Source organism: Garra rufa, chromosome 14 (assembly GCF_049309525.1).
Source record: "Garra rufa chromosome 14, GarRuf1.0, whole genome shotgun sequence".
Taxonomy (NCBI): domain Eukaryota; kingdom Metazoa; phylum Chordata; class Actinopteri; order Cypriniformes; family Cyprinidae; genus Garra; species Garra rufa.
Genome location: NC_133374.1, coordinates 16,209,930 through 16,224,053, shown reverse-complemented (window position 1 = coordinate 16,224,053; position 14,124 = coordinate 16,209,930). Strand labels below are relative to the sequence as shown.

The 14,124-nt window shown below is 34.8% G+C and overlaps 2 protein-coding genes across 7 annotated transcripts in view; one reads left to right on the top strand and one right to left on the bottom strand.

Annotated features, from left to right (window-relative positions):
* Positions 1 to 10,275, top strand: part of rap1gap2a (RAP1 GTPase activating protein 2a) — a 109,941-nt gene extending 99,666 nt beyond the window's left edge. For all 5 annotated transcript variants that reach the window (XM_073818436.1, XM_073818435.1, XM_073818434.1 and 2 more), the window contains 8 exons: positions 117 to 263; positions 409 to 524; positions 1,338 to 1,433; positions 1,682 to 1,805; positions 5,211 to 5,310; positions 6,894 to 6,961; positions 7,176 to 7,214; positions 7,912 to 10,275. In XM_073818436.1, the coding sequence (XP_073674537.1) occupies positions 117 to 263; positions 409 to 524; positions 1,338 to 1,433; positions 1,682 to 1,805; positions 5,211 to 5,310; positions 6,894 to 6,961; positions 7,176 to 7,184 (660 nt within the window). In that variant the 3' untranslated portion in view covers positions 7,185 to 7,214; positions 7,912 to 10,275. The remainder of the gene's footprint in view (positions 1 to 116; positions 264 to 408; positions 525 to 1,337; positions 1,434 to 1,681; positions 1,806 to 5,210; positions 5,311 to 6,893; positions 6,962 to 7,175; positions 7,215 to 7,911) is intronic.
* A 46-nt stretch (positions 10,276 to 10,321) lies between these two features.
* LOC141285472 (uncharacterized) lies at positions 10,322 to 13,721 on the bottom strand. Of its 2 annotated transcripts, none has more exons than XM_073818480.1 (5): positions 13,389 to 13,721; positions 12,666 to 13,001; positions 11,383 to 11,538; positions 10,799 to 10,827; positions 10,322 to 10,708 (listed from the first exon to the last, which is right to left on the bottom strand). In XM_073818480.1, the coding sequence occupies exons 1-5, from the start codon at positions 13,444 to 13,446 to the stop codon at positions 10,607 to 10,609; spliced, it is 681 nt and encodes a 226-aa protein (XP_073674581.1). In that variant the 5' UTR covers positions 13,447 to 13,721; the 3' UTR covers positions 10,322 to 10,606. The 2 variants fall into 2 exon arrangements, with proteins under 2 accessions (XP_073674581.1, XP_073674582.1); XM_073818481.1 differs by having other exon boundaries at positions 11,383 to 11,535.
* Between the last annotated feature and the right edge of the window lie 403 nt (positions 13,722 to 14,124).

Genomic DNA, 14,124 nt, shown 5'->3' with positions numbered 1-14,124 from the left:
CATGATCTTTACTTAATATCCTAATGATTTGTTGGCATAAAAGAAAAATTGATCATTTTGTTTTGACCTTTAGATGTGTTTTCTGTTCCTCTCTTCTCTGTCTGTGTCTCTGTCAGAGGGCCATGCGTGTGAGGAGCCACTCCATGGAGACGATGGTGACTCATAAACACAAGAGTCCTGGAGTGACAGCAGGGGTCCCGTCTAGCGTCAGCGGTGGAGGACTCCAGCAGAACAGCATGGAGTGCACCAAGAGCACCTTCACTGTACTTCCATTATTCTATTACTTTCATTTATTCAGAGTCAATTCTTATCTTATCCAGTGTATAAACATAAACTGATCAATTGTTTATCATTATTATAAGATTGCAGCAGTGCATGAGCTGATCTTTGTGTGTTTGTGTTTATCAGCCTCCAGTTCTGTCTGCAAAGTCTCCATTAAAGAGTCCAGTAAAGCGGCGCTCTGGTCTGTTCCCCAGACTGCACTCCAGCACAGAGAGCCCTACTGAGAAACATCCAACTCGAAGGTATTCAAAAATACACACAATTTTATACATTTATATTTCATATACATATACACCAGTCAAATGTTTTTGAACAGTAAGACTTTTTAATGTTTCTAAAGAAGTCTCTTATGTTCACCAAGCCCAAAGTTTATCCAAAGTACAGCAAAAACAGTAACATTTTGAAATATTTTTACCATTTAAAATAATTGCTATAAATATTCTATTTGAATATATTTTAAAACGTAATGTATTCCTGTGATTTCAAAGCTGAATTTTAACACCATTACTCCAGTCACATGATCCTTCAGAAATCATTCTAAAATGCTGATTTGCTACTCAAAAAACATTATGTTGAAAACAGCTGAATAGAAGTTTTTCTTTGATAAATAGAAAGTTCAGAAAAACAGCATTTATCTAAAATAGAAATCTTTTGTAAACAGTATAAATGTCTTTATCATCAATTAAAAGGACCCTCTTAAAAATATCTTTGAAATCACAGAAATAAATTACATTTTAAAATATATTCAAATAGAAAACAGTTATTTCAATATTTTACTGTTTTTGCTGTACTTTGGATCAAATAAATGCAGGCTTGGTGAGCAGAAGAGATGTTTTTTAAAAAGCTCTTACTGTTCAAAGACTTTTGACTGGTAGTGTATATGTATTTATACATAAAACAATGTGCAAAAGACGAAATGTGTACACTGTGGGCCTGATTGATTTCTGAAAATGTCATGTGACACTCATGTGATACTGAAAATGTTGTGTTTGTCTGTGAAAGTCAGCTTAGTATTTCAGAAACGCACTAATAAACTGTTTTCTGTGTTGTTCTAGTGACCAAAAAGCAGACGTGTTACCGCACTCACAGGAAGTGAGGTCAGAGACATCATCTAATCCGAGTTCACCAGAGATTTGCCCAAATAAAGAAAGGTGGGTTTCAATACAGGTTCTTGGTTTCAGTTCCCCAGGTACAGCAGATGTGAGTGCCAGCTTGGAGTGTTTTGACCTTTAATGACTCAGATATGTAGTCTTGCTTTATTTTTAAATCTTTTTCAGCACCTTCACTTTTAGCAATGAATGTGAAAGTGTCTTCTTCATGGTGTTCTTCATAGTTCTTCAGTAAAAAAAAAAGTGGATCTCTGTTGTGTAATCTCTGTCCTTTTGGTTTGGTCCCGCAGGCCATTTGTGAAGCTGAAAGAGTGTAGCGGCAGAGCTAATATCTCTATCTCCCGATCCTCCTCCAGCACCAGCAGCTTCAGCAGCACAGCAGGAGAGGGAGACGGACTGGAGGAGCTGGAAATGGTGACACACTCTTATACACACAGACAGAAGAGTTCTGTTGACCTTTTGAGAGATTCAAGAGAAGCACTGCAAAAAATATATTTTTGACCTGTTTTCCTTTCAAGTGTCTCAGCATTCTTAAACCTTGAGTACTTGAGCAATACATATATATACAGTTGAGGTCAAAAGTTTACATACACCTTACAGAATCTGCAAAATGTTAATTATTTTTACCAAAATAAGAGGGATCATGCAAAATGCATGTTATTTTTTTTATTCAGTACTGACCTGAATAAGATATTTCACGTAAAAGATGTTTACTTATAGTCAACAAGAAAAAATAATAGTTGCATTTATAAAAATGTTCAAAAGTTTACATACACTTGATTCTTAATACTGTTTTGTTACCTGAATGATCCACAGCTGTGTTTTTTGTTTAGCCATAGTTGTTCATGAGTCCCTTGTTTGTCCTGAAGAGTTAAACTGCCTGCTGTTCTTCAGAAAAAAATCCTTCAGGTCCCACAAATTCTTTGGTTTCTCAGCATTTTTATGTATTTGAACCCTTTCCAAACAATGGCTGTATGATTTTGAGATAGGTTTTTCACACTGAGAACAACTGAGGGCAACTCATATGCAACTATTACAGAAAGTTTAAATCCTCACTGATGCTCCAGAAGGAAAAAACAATGTATTTTTGAATTTGAAGATCAGGGTAAATTTAACTTATTTTGTCTTCTGGGAAACATGACAGTATCTTCTTAGGCTTCTGAAGGGCAGTACTAAAGGAAAAATATATAATATTTAGGCAAAATAAAAAATAAAAATGTACACATCTTCATTCTGTTCAAAAGTTTTCACCCCCAGCTCTTCATGCATTGTTTCTCCTTCTGAAGCATCAGTGAGCATTTGGTCCTTCTCTAATAGTTGAATATGTGTTCCTCAGTTGTCCTCAGTGTGAAAAGATGGATCACTTTAAAATCATACAGTCATTGTTGGAAAGGGTTCAAATACACAAAAATGCTGAAAAACCAAAGAAGGATTTTTCTGAAGAACAGCGGGCAGTTTGACTATTCAGGACAAACATGATACTCATAAACAGCCATCACTAAACAAAAAAAACACAGCTGTGGATCATTCAGGTAACAATGCAGTCTTGAGAATTAGGCGTATGTAAACTTTTGAACATGGTCGTTTTTATAAATTTAACTATTATTTTCTCTTGTGGACTAAATGTAATCCTCTTTTATGTGAAATATCTTATTCTGGTCAGTACTAAATAAAAACCGTACCAAATAACATGCACTTTTTATGATCCCTTTTAGGATTTAAGTATGTTTTTGTTTTAAAGATGGAAAACAACAAAATATTATGAAAATAAGTGTGTCTCTTTCTCTAACAAAGCTCTTAAAATAATTACCTCAGATAAGCTCACTTTGAAAACAATTCAATTATGCTTCAGTCACGTCTAGGTGGTTTAAAAATATTTTTCTAAAATGAAAAGCAAGACAAAATGATTAAGAAAATAATTTTTGCAGCGTTACTTTCTCTTGCAAAGCTCCTGTAGATAATCGTCTCGGATAAGCTCACTATGAAAACAATTCAATTATGCTTTAGTCACATCTAGAAGCTTCTTGTACGGAGCTGATTCACAGATAACCATCACACGCTAAATGGCCCTTTGCATTGATCCACTCAGCTTGACACCTGTCGATATGCCTAATTACTGCAGCACAGCTAGTTCTGGGACAATCTATAGCGATCGTACTAGTATTACAGTTTTTCTCAATTGCTAAAACACTATAACCAGTCTTTTGAACTAAAATTTCAAAACTATAACGCCATTTTTGAAAAAGCACACCCATTTCCCTAAACTATAAACACTATTCCCTGCTTTGACACATGAGTTATATTTGGTGAACTGTTACTTCAAAACTCTACACACAAATCCCTACATTTCTCAGTGCTTACACCATGAGGTCATTTAGAAAGCACAAGCATTCAATATTGTTCACTCAAGTCTGCGAAGTTTGAGCTCAATTAGCACACAATTACCCAACTGGAAACACTAGGAGTCAAAATTTAGCACACACCAGTCAGAACCTTCGATGGAGATAAAAGGATAAAAGTTTTTCTCAGTCACTTTGGTGCATTTCTCAGATCAGAAATGAAATATACATTTGTGCAGTTTCAGTTGCTATTGTCATGTTGCTCAAAATGTATTATATACTGTAGTTCTCTGTGCAATAGTCTTACCCCTCAAAACATCAAGTCATTAGCTCATCGTATAAATCATTACCTAAATGCAAATTTTTTGATCTAGTTGTCCTAAACTGTCAATCATATATTCTACACATTTCTATTAGACTTTTTGTAAATTTGCCATGAATTATTCAAGTGAATCTTGACTTTCACTAATGAAGATAATATAGATCAACCAATGATAAAGCAGTTCTCTGAAATAGATCAAAGGTACATCTCATGAACCTTCCATTGGAAAGCATATAGACAGAGGACAACACAGGAGTTACAAATTCTGACAGTGGACTTTCTTATTTTTATTTTCACCTTTGTGAAACAGAAAAAAAAGAAATATGGGCACAATGACGTTGTGTGCTTTTATTTTATTTTTTTATTTTTTGTCAGACCACTAGTACAAGTGTAACTGTGAATCCTATCCAGTCTTTTTCAATCAATATCCCACATACAGTAATGTGTAATTTTGAAGAGGAAGAGTAGGAGGTGAAAGAGGAAGAGGAGGAGGAGAAGGAGGACGATGACGACAACAACATGGAAGAGACAGAGGAAGAGCAAGGGCAAGAAGACGAGCAGTCTCATATATTTTAGTTGATGAGTGCCAGGGTTGGATCAGGCATGCAAGAGGATTTTACCCCTGCTGCCTGGCCAGGGCTAATTTAGCCTGTAATGCTGAAGAGGTTCTTTGGCCTGTCCCAGACCAAAGACAGGATGCTGGGCCGAATAATTATTTTGTTGTTTTTTGCTGTTTTGTACTGTACTCTACAGTACATTAAATTAAGGAATAAAACACTTGCAAAGGAATAGATTTGTTGTGTTCATCATGTGAAAAGTTTTTTATTTGTATTGTTTTTGTAGTATTGTTTTGAATTTATCTCATCAGTGTGTAAAACTGTGTTGTAGTGTGTTTGTTTTTGAGGATTTGTGTGTCATGTCTGAAAGCAAAGTTTGGTTTTTCAGCAAGATTGAATTGTTTTGAGTGGAGAGCTTCATTTTGACCTCAATATAGGAAGTTTGGGGAAATGAGTTACTGTAGGAGTTGTGGATTTGTGTTTAGAGTTTCGCAAATAAGAGGCATAATTTCAAGAAATGTGTTTAAGCAATTGAGAAAAACTGTAACATTACCTCTGCAGTTTACTCAGACTGTCATTCTGTGTGTGTTGTGTCCTATAGAGCAGTCAACCATCCACGGCTTCATCTGTGTACAGTCCTTCTCTCAGCGTGGACAGCCAGACCTCCGGAACGCCACTGATCATGTGCCGCAGTCCCACAGGTGAAATAATCAGTCATATACAATAAAAATTAACTGAAGCAATCATATTTCACATACTACTCAGCCAAAAGTAAGTGGACACACGAAAAACAGACCCATATGTGCTTGATTTTCCATTAATATGCAGTTGAAAATAGTTTAAATAAGGAACTATTTCATCTTTAGCTTACACAAGTAAAAATGCTCAAACATCTGATAAAAACATTGAAATAATCCACGTTAAAGTAATCTACATGACTTCAGTCCATTAGTTAACGTCTTGTGAAGTAAAAAGTTGCTTGTTAAAGTAACTTTAAATGATTGCTTTGTGGCCAAAATATGAATCCATAATAACACTTCCTCCAGTGAAAAAGTCGATCTCCTGTTGTTCCTCAAATCAAAATCAAAATCAAAATCCACCAACATATTTGTTAAGAAGTGTTTTGGACTGTTTTCACTTGTAAACAGTGCTTGATCTGTGTACATTTCTCTCCTGATTCAAAAGAAGAGATCTTTTTTTCCTGAAGAAAGCAGTATTATCGATTAAAGACTCATATTTTAGTTGAAAGCAATGCTTTGAATTTAAAAATACATTAATAATGGCACGTTAAATGGCTTTAATTACAATTTTATCCACCAAAATCAAAAAATATTTTCTTCATTGTTGTTACTGTTCACTAAAAACTATTTTAAGTTGTTTTCTGTAATTGAAATAAAGCTTAAAATAAAACTATTAGACAAAAAAAAAAACTTAAAAGTCTAGTTTACCCAAAAATGAAAATTTGCTGAAAATGTTCCCCCCCCCCCTTAGGCCATCCTAGTAATGAGTAAATGAGTTTGTTTTTTCATCTGAACGTTCTTCAGTTGCTTGTAAAACAGTGCTTGATCTGTGTACATTTCTCTCCTGATTCAGAAGAAGAGCTTTTTTTCACTTAAAAATGCATTAAAACACCTTAGTAATGGATTTATTTACTACGAACATACAGTTTTTCCCTTTACAAGACATTAAATGATGGACGGGAGTTGTGTGGATTACTTAAGGATTATTTTGATGTTTTTATCAGCTGTTTGGACTCTCATTCTGACGGCACCCATTCACTTAAGTTAGTGAGCAAGTCGTGTAATCCTACATATCTCCAAATCTGTTTTGATAAAGAAACAAATTCAAACTACATCTTAGATGACCTGAGGGTGACTAAATTTTCAGTAAATTTGTATTTTTGCCAGTACTTTAAAAAAACTTGCAAATTAGACATGTTGAACATTAGAAATAATAATAAACGTGCTAAAATTACTGAAATTAAACCTGAAATAAAAATATGTTAAAGCAATCATACATTACACGGCTAAAAATAACTGAACCTTTGAAAACCAAACCCATATATTCTTGTTGAACATTTCCTCAACAAAAGCATTAATAAGAAATTAGTAACTGGCAGTTGAAATAGACTCACATTTGAAATAGTCTCACTCCTCAGTAAAAAGGTGGTGTCCACATATTTGTGGCGATGAAATCATCAATCAACATATAATTACATTCACACACATGATTGCTGTTTGGCACTTGAACAAAAAACAAGAACTTACTCAGTGTTTTCCTTTAGATGGAAAGAGCAAAACGTCACCAAGATCAAACTTGAAATTCCGCTTTGACAAACTGAGCCACTCCACAGTAAGTACCGTGTCCTCATATAACCTTTAATATTGACTGGGTGTATTGTGAAATCATTTTCAAAGTTGTTTTATGGTAGAACAGATTAACGACAATAATGATGTTGAAATGACAACATTGCATACTGTATGGTACTCTGGATTTTATAGTGAATGTGCATTTGTTATCATAAGAATTCATACACTAAGAATAATCCTTATCCCCTTTCTTTCAGGGTCATTAGGTCAGACAGAAGCCACTGCATAGACAAAAGGTACTTTGCATGTTACAGTTTTTTACATATCTTCAAGTTAGATTTGAACAGATGCATCTTGAATGTCGGTAGGCGATTCAGTCAAAATTACAAAGGCAGCGCTCTGATACACAGAATTGAAATTACATAAAATATACGTGATGAGATTTTGCCCTCAGCCAAAACTATTTGCTCTGTAACAAATAATAGATTAATGAGACCAAAGACTACCCGTTAGATTTACCCAAAATGAAAAAAATGTATCTCCTGCTTAACCACTATAGAGGCATCAGAGTCAGCAGCAAATTCCAAAAGAACTGGCCAAGGTAAGGCTGCACAAAGTGGGTTCATGAAGGCTGTCATGTTGCCCTGAAGCTCACATCTCCAAAAACGTTGAAGCAAATTTTTAAATAGACATTATCTTTATTAACAAATTGCGTATTTTAAGTCTAAACAAGTACATTCTCACCTAAAAACTTTTAAAACTATGTTCCATGGCACAAAAACAGTATTATTTATAACATTTTACTGGATTTGGACATCAACCATGACACTCGCTGTTAGAAATACTGCAAGCGGAGGTGATACAAACTCTATCAGATCAAAAAAAACATCCCATTTTTAAACTATCTTAATCTTAGTTTTATATGTAATTTAGTAAATCTTCTCTTTTAAAAGCATATAATTTACCTAGTGTGTCTGTTCTTTGTTTTTCTAGGCAGTGACTTTGAATGGATTTTTATAGACTGGAAGAAAAAAGGGACCATTTTCTCTAGCCAATGCAACAGTTATCACTGCTCACCATAATACACAACTGAACACTGTTGTAAGAACTGATCCTACAATCCTACAAACACAGAAACGAACACAGTCTTAGTAGAAAAAAGCAACAAATGTCTCTGTTTTCCCAACATCTTAAATGTAGTGCTCAAACAAGTGTTGAAAACTATCCTTGCGTATATTGCTTTCTAGACAGATGCTCAATATTAACACAGCCACTTGAAATACTTGAAGAGTTCTCAGTCATTAAATGTTACAAGATAAGGACTACAAAATAAGGATTATAAGCACCTGTACTGCACTCAGTCTTTTGCAGAGATTACGGGTCATTTTGAGTCTTGTAACACATCGCCCATCAGTGTAAGCCTTAAATACTGTACACTATAGAGAACTATGCTTTGCTGAAGATTTCGTTATTTTTGAGTGATGTGAAAAGGTCAAATTCACCTTTCCTGAGGAGGGTAACCAAAGATGACGATTGCCAGGGTTTATTTGTGGTAAAATGGATGGCGAAGACACATTTTCTTATATTTTTAAAGGAAATTTGGTCTTTTCATTTCAGCGTACATTTAATTCTCCAAATAAAGACTTCAGTATATAGTTAAAGTCAAAAGTTTACATACACCTTGCAGATTCTGCAAAATGTTAATTATTTTAGCAAAATAAGAGGATCATACAAAATGATTTTTTATTTATTTACTGACCTGATATGTTTACATATATTCCACAAGAGAAAATAGTTAAATTTATAAAAATGACCGTGTTCGAAAGTTTACACATACTTGATTCTTAATACTGTGCGGGTAACTAAATGATCCACAGCTGTTTTTTTTTTTTGTTTAGTGATTAGTGATAGTTGTTTATGAGTCCCTTGTTTGTCCTGAACAGGCCCACTGTACTTCAGAAAAATCTTTCAGGTCCCACAAATTCTTTGTTTGGTTTGAACTCTTTCCAACAATGACTGTATTATTTTGAGATCCATCTGAAGGACTCATATGCAACTATTACAGAAGGTTCAAATGCTCACTGATGGTTCAAAAGGAAACAAGACGCATTAAGAGCCGGGGGGTGAAAACTTTTGGAATATAAAGATCAGGGTAAATTTAACTTATTTTTGTCTTCTGGGGAACATGTATCTTCTGTAGCATCTGAAGGACAGTACTAAATGAAAAAAGTATGATATTTAGGCAAAATAAGAAAAATATACTTTTCATTCTGTTTAAAAGTTTACACCCCTGGCTCTCAATGCATCAGTGAGCATTAGAACCTTCTGGAATGGTTGCATATGCGTTCCTCAGTTGTCCTCAGTGTGTAAAGATGGATCTCAAAATCATACATTGTTGGAAAGGGTTCAAATACACAAAAAGAATTTGTGGGACATGAAGGATTTTTCTGAAGAACAGCATGCAGTTTAACTGTTCAGGACAAACAAGGGACTCATGAACAACTATCGCTACACAAAAAAACACAGCTGTGGATCATTCAGGTAACAACACAGTATTAAGAATCAAGTGTGTATAAACTTTTGAACAGGGTTTTTTTATATATATAATTTTGACTAATCTTTACTCTTGTGATCGTCTTTTATGTGAAGTATCTTATTCAGGTCAGTACTAAATAAAAAAAATAACATGCATTTTGTATGATCCCTCTTATTTTCCTAAAATAATTAATGCTTTGCAGATTCTGCAAGGTGTATGTACACTTTTGAGCTCAACTGCATTTGTTTAACACATGGTTGGCAGCTACTGCTAACTTTACTAAACAGATTTGCACAAAGGAACTTAAAATTATTTACTTCATTAAATTTCATTTTGAGCTCTCAAAAACACTTGAGAAAGTGTTAACATGGACATAAACATGGTTCTTCTTACTTTCAGACTTGTGGATGTACAAAAAGGTCCTTTTTTTGTAAATGCTTTGTTGTTCAACTATGGCTGACAGATAACTTTTGAACATTTTTTGAAGGATTTTCTTTAGAAATGATGTGTTATTTATTTCCATACGTGTGTCTCTCCTCATTCCTCATGATTCTGTTGTTAGTTTTCAGCGGTACTCATTGGTGAGGGCATTAGACTGCAGAGAGCGAGTTAAATATTCTTGTACAATAGTGACAAACTTCGACATAAAATGTGTTGGCATATATGTTTGTACTGCCATAATTTATTGCTTTTAAAAAATGTTGATGTTACGTAAACAAAAAGTCAAATGAAAGATAATTTAAAAGATTATGTATATGTATATTTGGTTATGGCATGTGCCATTAAGAATTTATTATAAAATAAAATGTATTTTGTGTCAACTACCTGTCTGGTGTGTAAAACATTTGAAATATGAGTCCAATGCAATTTGCTTAAATATGTCTTCTTTTATTTCAGATACAACCACATATTTTATTTACAAAATGCACACATTCTACAGAAAAACAACAACATGTAATATGGTATTACAACTACTATAATAATACCAAATGTAACATTGCTAGCATTCACATTTCAAAGGATGCCAAATCTTTTCAATCTTGTTGTCTAACTTGGCAACTGTACTGCCATAGTGTTTACAGTCATGTTTGCTCTGCTATTGAAAATAACCCACAGCCACATGCGAGATAGAAATGCAAGATGTCTCTGTGTTCAAGAGAAACGCAGAGAGGAATAGACAATTGGCTCAGATGCTTGTTTTGGATGATCATTCTGCCGCCTTGAATCGTTCAATGCAACTTCTGCATACACCAACTGCACGAATAATGACAAGTAAAGAAATTGATCACATTCACTGATTAAAATGAGATTTGTATCAGAACACACAATTACTGAGGTACTTACTTCCTTTTTTGGTTTCACTCTAGCTGCACCTAAAACATAAAAACAACTAATTCAGAAATGTTGTATTTTTATATATTTTTAATTTAAAGGATAGTTCACCCAAAAATTAAAATTCTGTTATTAATTACTCAACCTCATGTCGTTCCAAAGCTGTTAAGACCTTCGTTCATCTTCGGTACACAAATTAAGATATTATGTATCAAATTCGAGAGCCTTGTGATCCTGCATATACAGAAACGCAACTGACACGTTTAAAGCCCAGAAAGGTAGTAAGGAGATCATTAAAACAGCCCATGTGACATCAGTGGTTCAACCATAATTTTATGAAGCTTGGGCCTTGAATGTTTCATTTGCGTTGTTGTTTTAGCAGGGTCAGAAAGCTCTTGGATTTCAATAAAAATATCTTAATTTGTGTTCCAAAGATAAATGAAGGCATTACAGGTTCGAAACAACATGAGGGTGAGAAATTAATGCCAGAATTTTTATTTTTGGGTGAACTATCACATTAAGGCAAAAAACAAAAAAACAAAAAGCTAAGTTGATTAATATTTGACACATTTGCAGAATATGGAGTTGACTCTTACAGGACGTGCGAGGACGAGGCGGGACAGGGGGTGGTGGTGGCCGATGATCCCGCGTGAGACACCAAACAAATCCCAAAACAACAGGAAAACACATCAAAGCACCAAGACAAACCAGGACTCTATAAGAGAGGCTTCTGCCTGGTGAATCTACAGCTGCTGTCCAGAAACAAAGATTGTTAGCAATGTACAGATGAGGCAAAAGCTTACATACACCTTGCAGAATCTGCTAAATGTTCATTATTTTACCAAGGGGGTCATACAAAATTCATGTTTTTTATGTAGTACTGACCTGAATAAGATATTTCATATAAAAGACGTTTAGATATAGTCCACAAGAGAAAATAGCTGAATTTATAAAAATTACCCTGTTCAAAAGTTTACATACACTTGATTCTTAATACTGTGTTAACTGAATAATCCACAGCTGTGTTTTTTTGTTTAGTGATAGTTGTTCATGAGTCCCTTGTTTGTCCTGAACAGTTCAACTGCCCTGTACTTTAGAAAAATCCCTCAGGTCCCAAAATGCATTTTTTTTTCAGCATTTTTGTGTATTTGAACCCTTTCCAACAATGACTGTATGATTCACACTGAGGACAACTGATGGAATATTTTTTATTTGAAGATCAGGTTAAATTGAACTTATTTTGTCTTCTGGGAAACATGCATCTTCTGTAGCTTCTGAAGGGCAGTATTAAATGAAAAAAAAAAAAAAAGATATTTAGGCAAAATAAGAAAATTATACACATCTTCATTCTGTTCAAAAGTTTTCACCCCTGGCTCTTAATGCATCTTTTTTCCTTCTGGAGCCTCAGTGAGTGTTTGAACCTTCTGTAATAGTTGCAAATGAGTCCCTCAGTTGTCCTCAGTGTAAAAAGATGGATCTCAGGGTTCAAATACACAAAAATGCTGAAAAACCAAAGAATTTGTAGGACCTGGAGGAAGCGACGCATAAACAACTATCACTAAACAAAACAAACAACAGCAAAAAAACAGCTGTGGATCATTCAGGTAAGAACACAGTATTAAGAATCAAGCGTATGTAAACTTTCGAACGTCATTTTGACAAATTCCACTTTTATTTTCTCTTGGACAATATGTAAACATATTTTATGTAAGTACTGAATAAAACATAACGTGCATTTCGTATGATCCCATATGTTTGGTTAAATAATGAACATTTTGCAGATTCTGCTAGGTGTATGAAAACTTTTCACCTCAACTGTATGCAAATTGTGAAACCAAAAATTGAAATATTTTAAACCAACAGCTTGTTCTGCACACACCTGCAGTCACATTCACATATGTCACATGTCCACTGCTAGTGACATTCCCAGGCCAGGATATCCTGCACTTGTATGCTCCAGCATCTGTATGGTTGACGTTGTGAATGTTGAGGAACAGATATGTGCTATTGGCTGTTGAGTTGTAACTGGACTTCTCGATTCGTTCAGAGGAAGTAAGGGGAGTAAATCCTACTCTGTCCAAATCCTGGAAAACCCATCCTCCAGTCCAGCCAGGAAGCCCACAGTGTTGCACTTCACAGCTCAACCGGAGACTACTGCCCTCCGCCACAAACTTTGCAGCACGACTTGCTCGAACATTTGAGCACAATTCACATACTGAAATGAGAATTAAACAAGCTAGTTGAGGTTTCAGTTACACAAAGCACTTACTTTGTACAGACTGTTTTACTAGAGCATTTGAAGTGATTTGAAGTCGTGTGCTTACGAAAAACGGGCGTGAACAATAAAAATATACAAAATATTAGCATTAACCGGAAACGATAATAGTGTGTACATATTTTGATAAACGCGAAAGTTGGAAAAATGTTTCCCCTTTGCAAAATATCACTTTGGGGGCTCTGTGTAAATGAACACGTGTAAAAAAAAAAAAAATGTAAATGTTTATAATACCAAAACATTATTTAGAGTTATAAAATAAAATATATATTTTAAGTGTTTTTAAAAGTGCAGCAGTTTTAGCTATGAATATAAGAAGTGACTCACCTTTTAACAAACACAAAAATGCCAGAAGCGTCAAGGAACACCTGTAAGCTCTTTTCATCCTTTATAATTTTCCCATACTAACGTTACCTGTCGAATGTCCTCGCAGCCACAGAACAGCTTCGAAAAAGCTCTTACAGTCAGCCGACTTTTCTTTGCCAAGTCTCCGGCCGGGGTACAACAACAAAAGGTACTTCAAGCTCTTCTAAACTCTCCCTAGCTCCGTAAACACCCACTCTCTTTATTCATTACAGGAAAATTGACTCCTCTTTCAGTTTAATTACGGTACATCTGCCAGCTTCAGCCGTATTGTAAATGAACACTTGAGGAAGGAAATGCAAGCTCTCCAAACACTAGAGGGAAACCTATATCATATCCTTCCTGTTGGAGCAGGGAAATCACGCTCTCTCAATCAATGTTGACATTCCATCATATGTAAACTGAAAGTAGGACACAAATGCTGGGATCTAGATAGATGAACAGTGCTAACATGTGATTGTGTGTGGGCTGCTAAGCTGTGATATGGCTTTTTTTTCTTCCGTTGGCCACTTTTGGGCAAGGAGATAAACAACCCAGAACATGTATAAAACACTTTCCCTTAATTTTTCTTTAATGCAGTCGATATTTCTTTTCTTTCTGTTTTTATTGACGTTTATTCTGTATCACCAGACTGCCAAAATATAGAATATATCTATTTGCGGTTTATTTGTTTGTTTATCCATTTAATTTCTCAGTTGAC

What these genes read in the sequence shown, in the direction of transcription:
- LOC141285472 (XM_073818480.1), bottom strand. Translation starts at nt 13,446, where the DNA reads ATGAAAAGAGCTTACAGGTGTTCCTTGACGCTTCTGGCATTTTTGTGT. An exon ending in ATATGTGAATGTGACTGCAG is followed by an intron (nt 11,539 to 12,665) that starts GTGTGTGCAGAA and finishes GTTTCTGGACAG; the next exon opens with CAGCTGTAGATTCACCAGGC. An exon ending in GCCTCGTCCTCGCACGTCCT is followed by an intron (nt 10,828 to 11,382) that starts GTAAGAGTCAAC and finishes TTTATGTTTTAG; the next exon opens with GTGCAGCTAGAGTGAAACCA.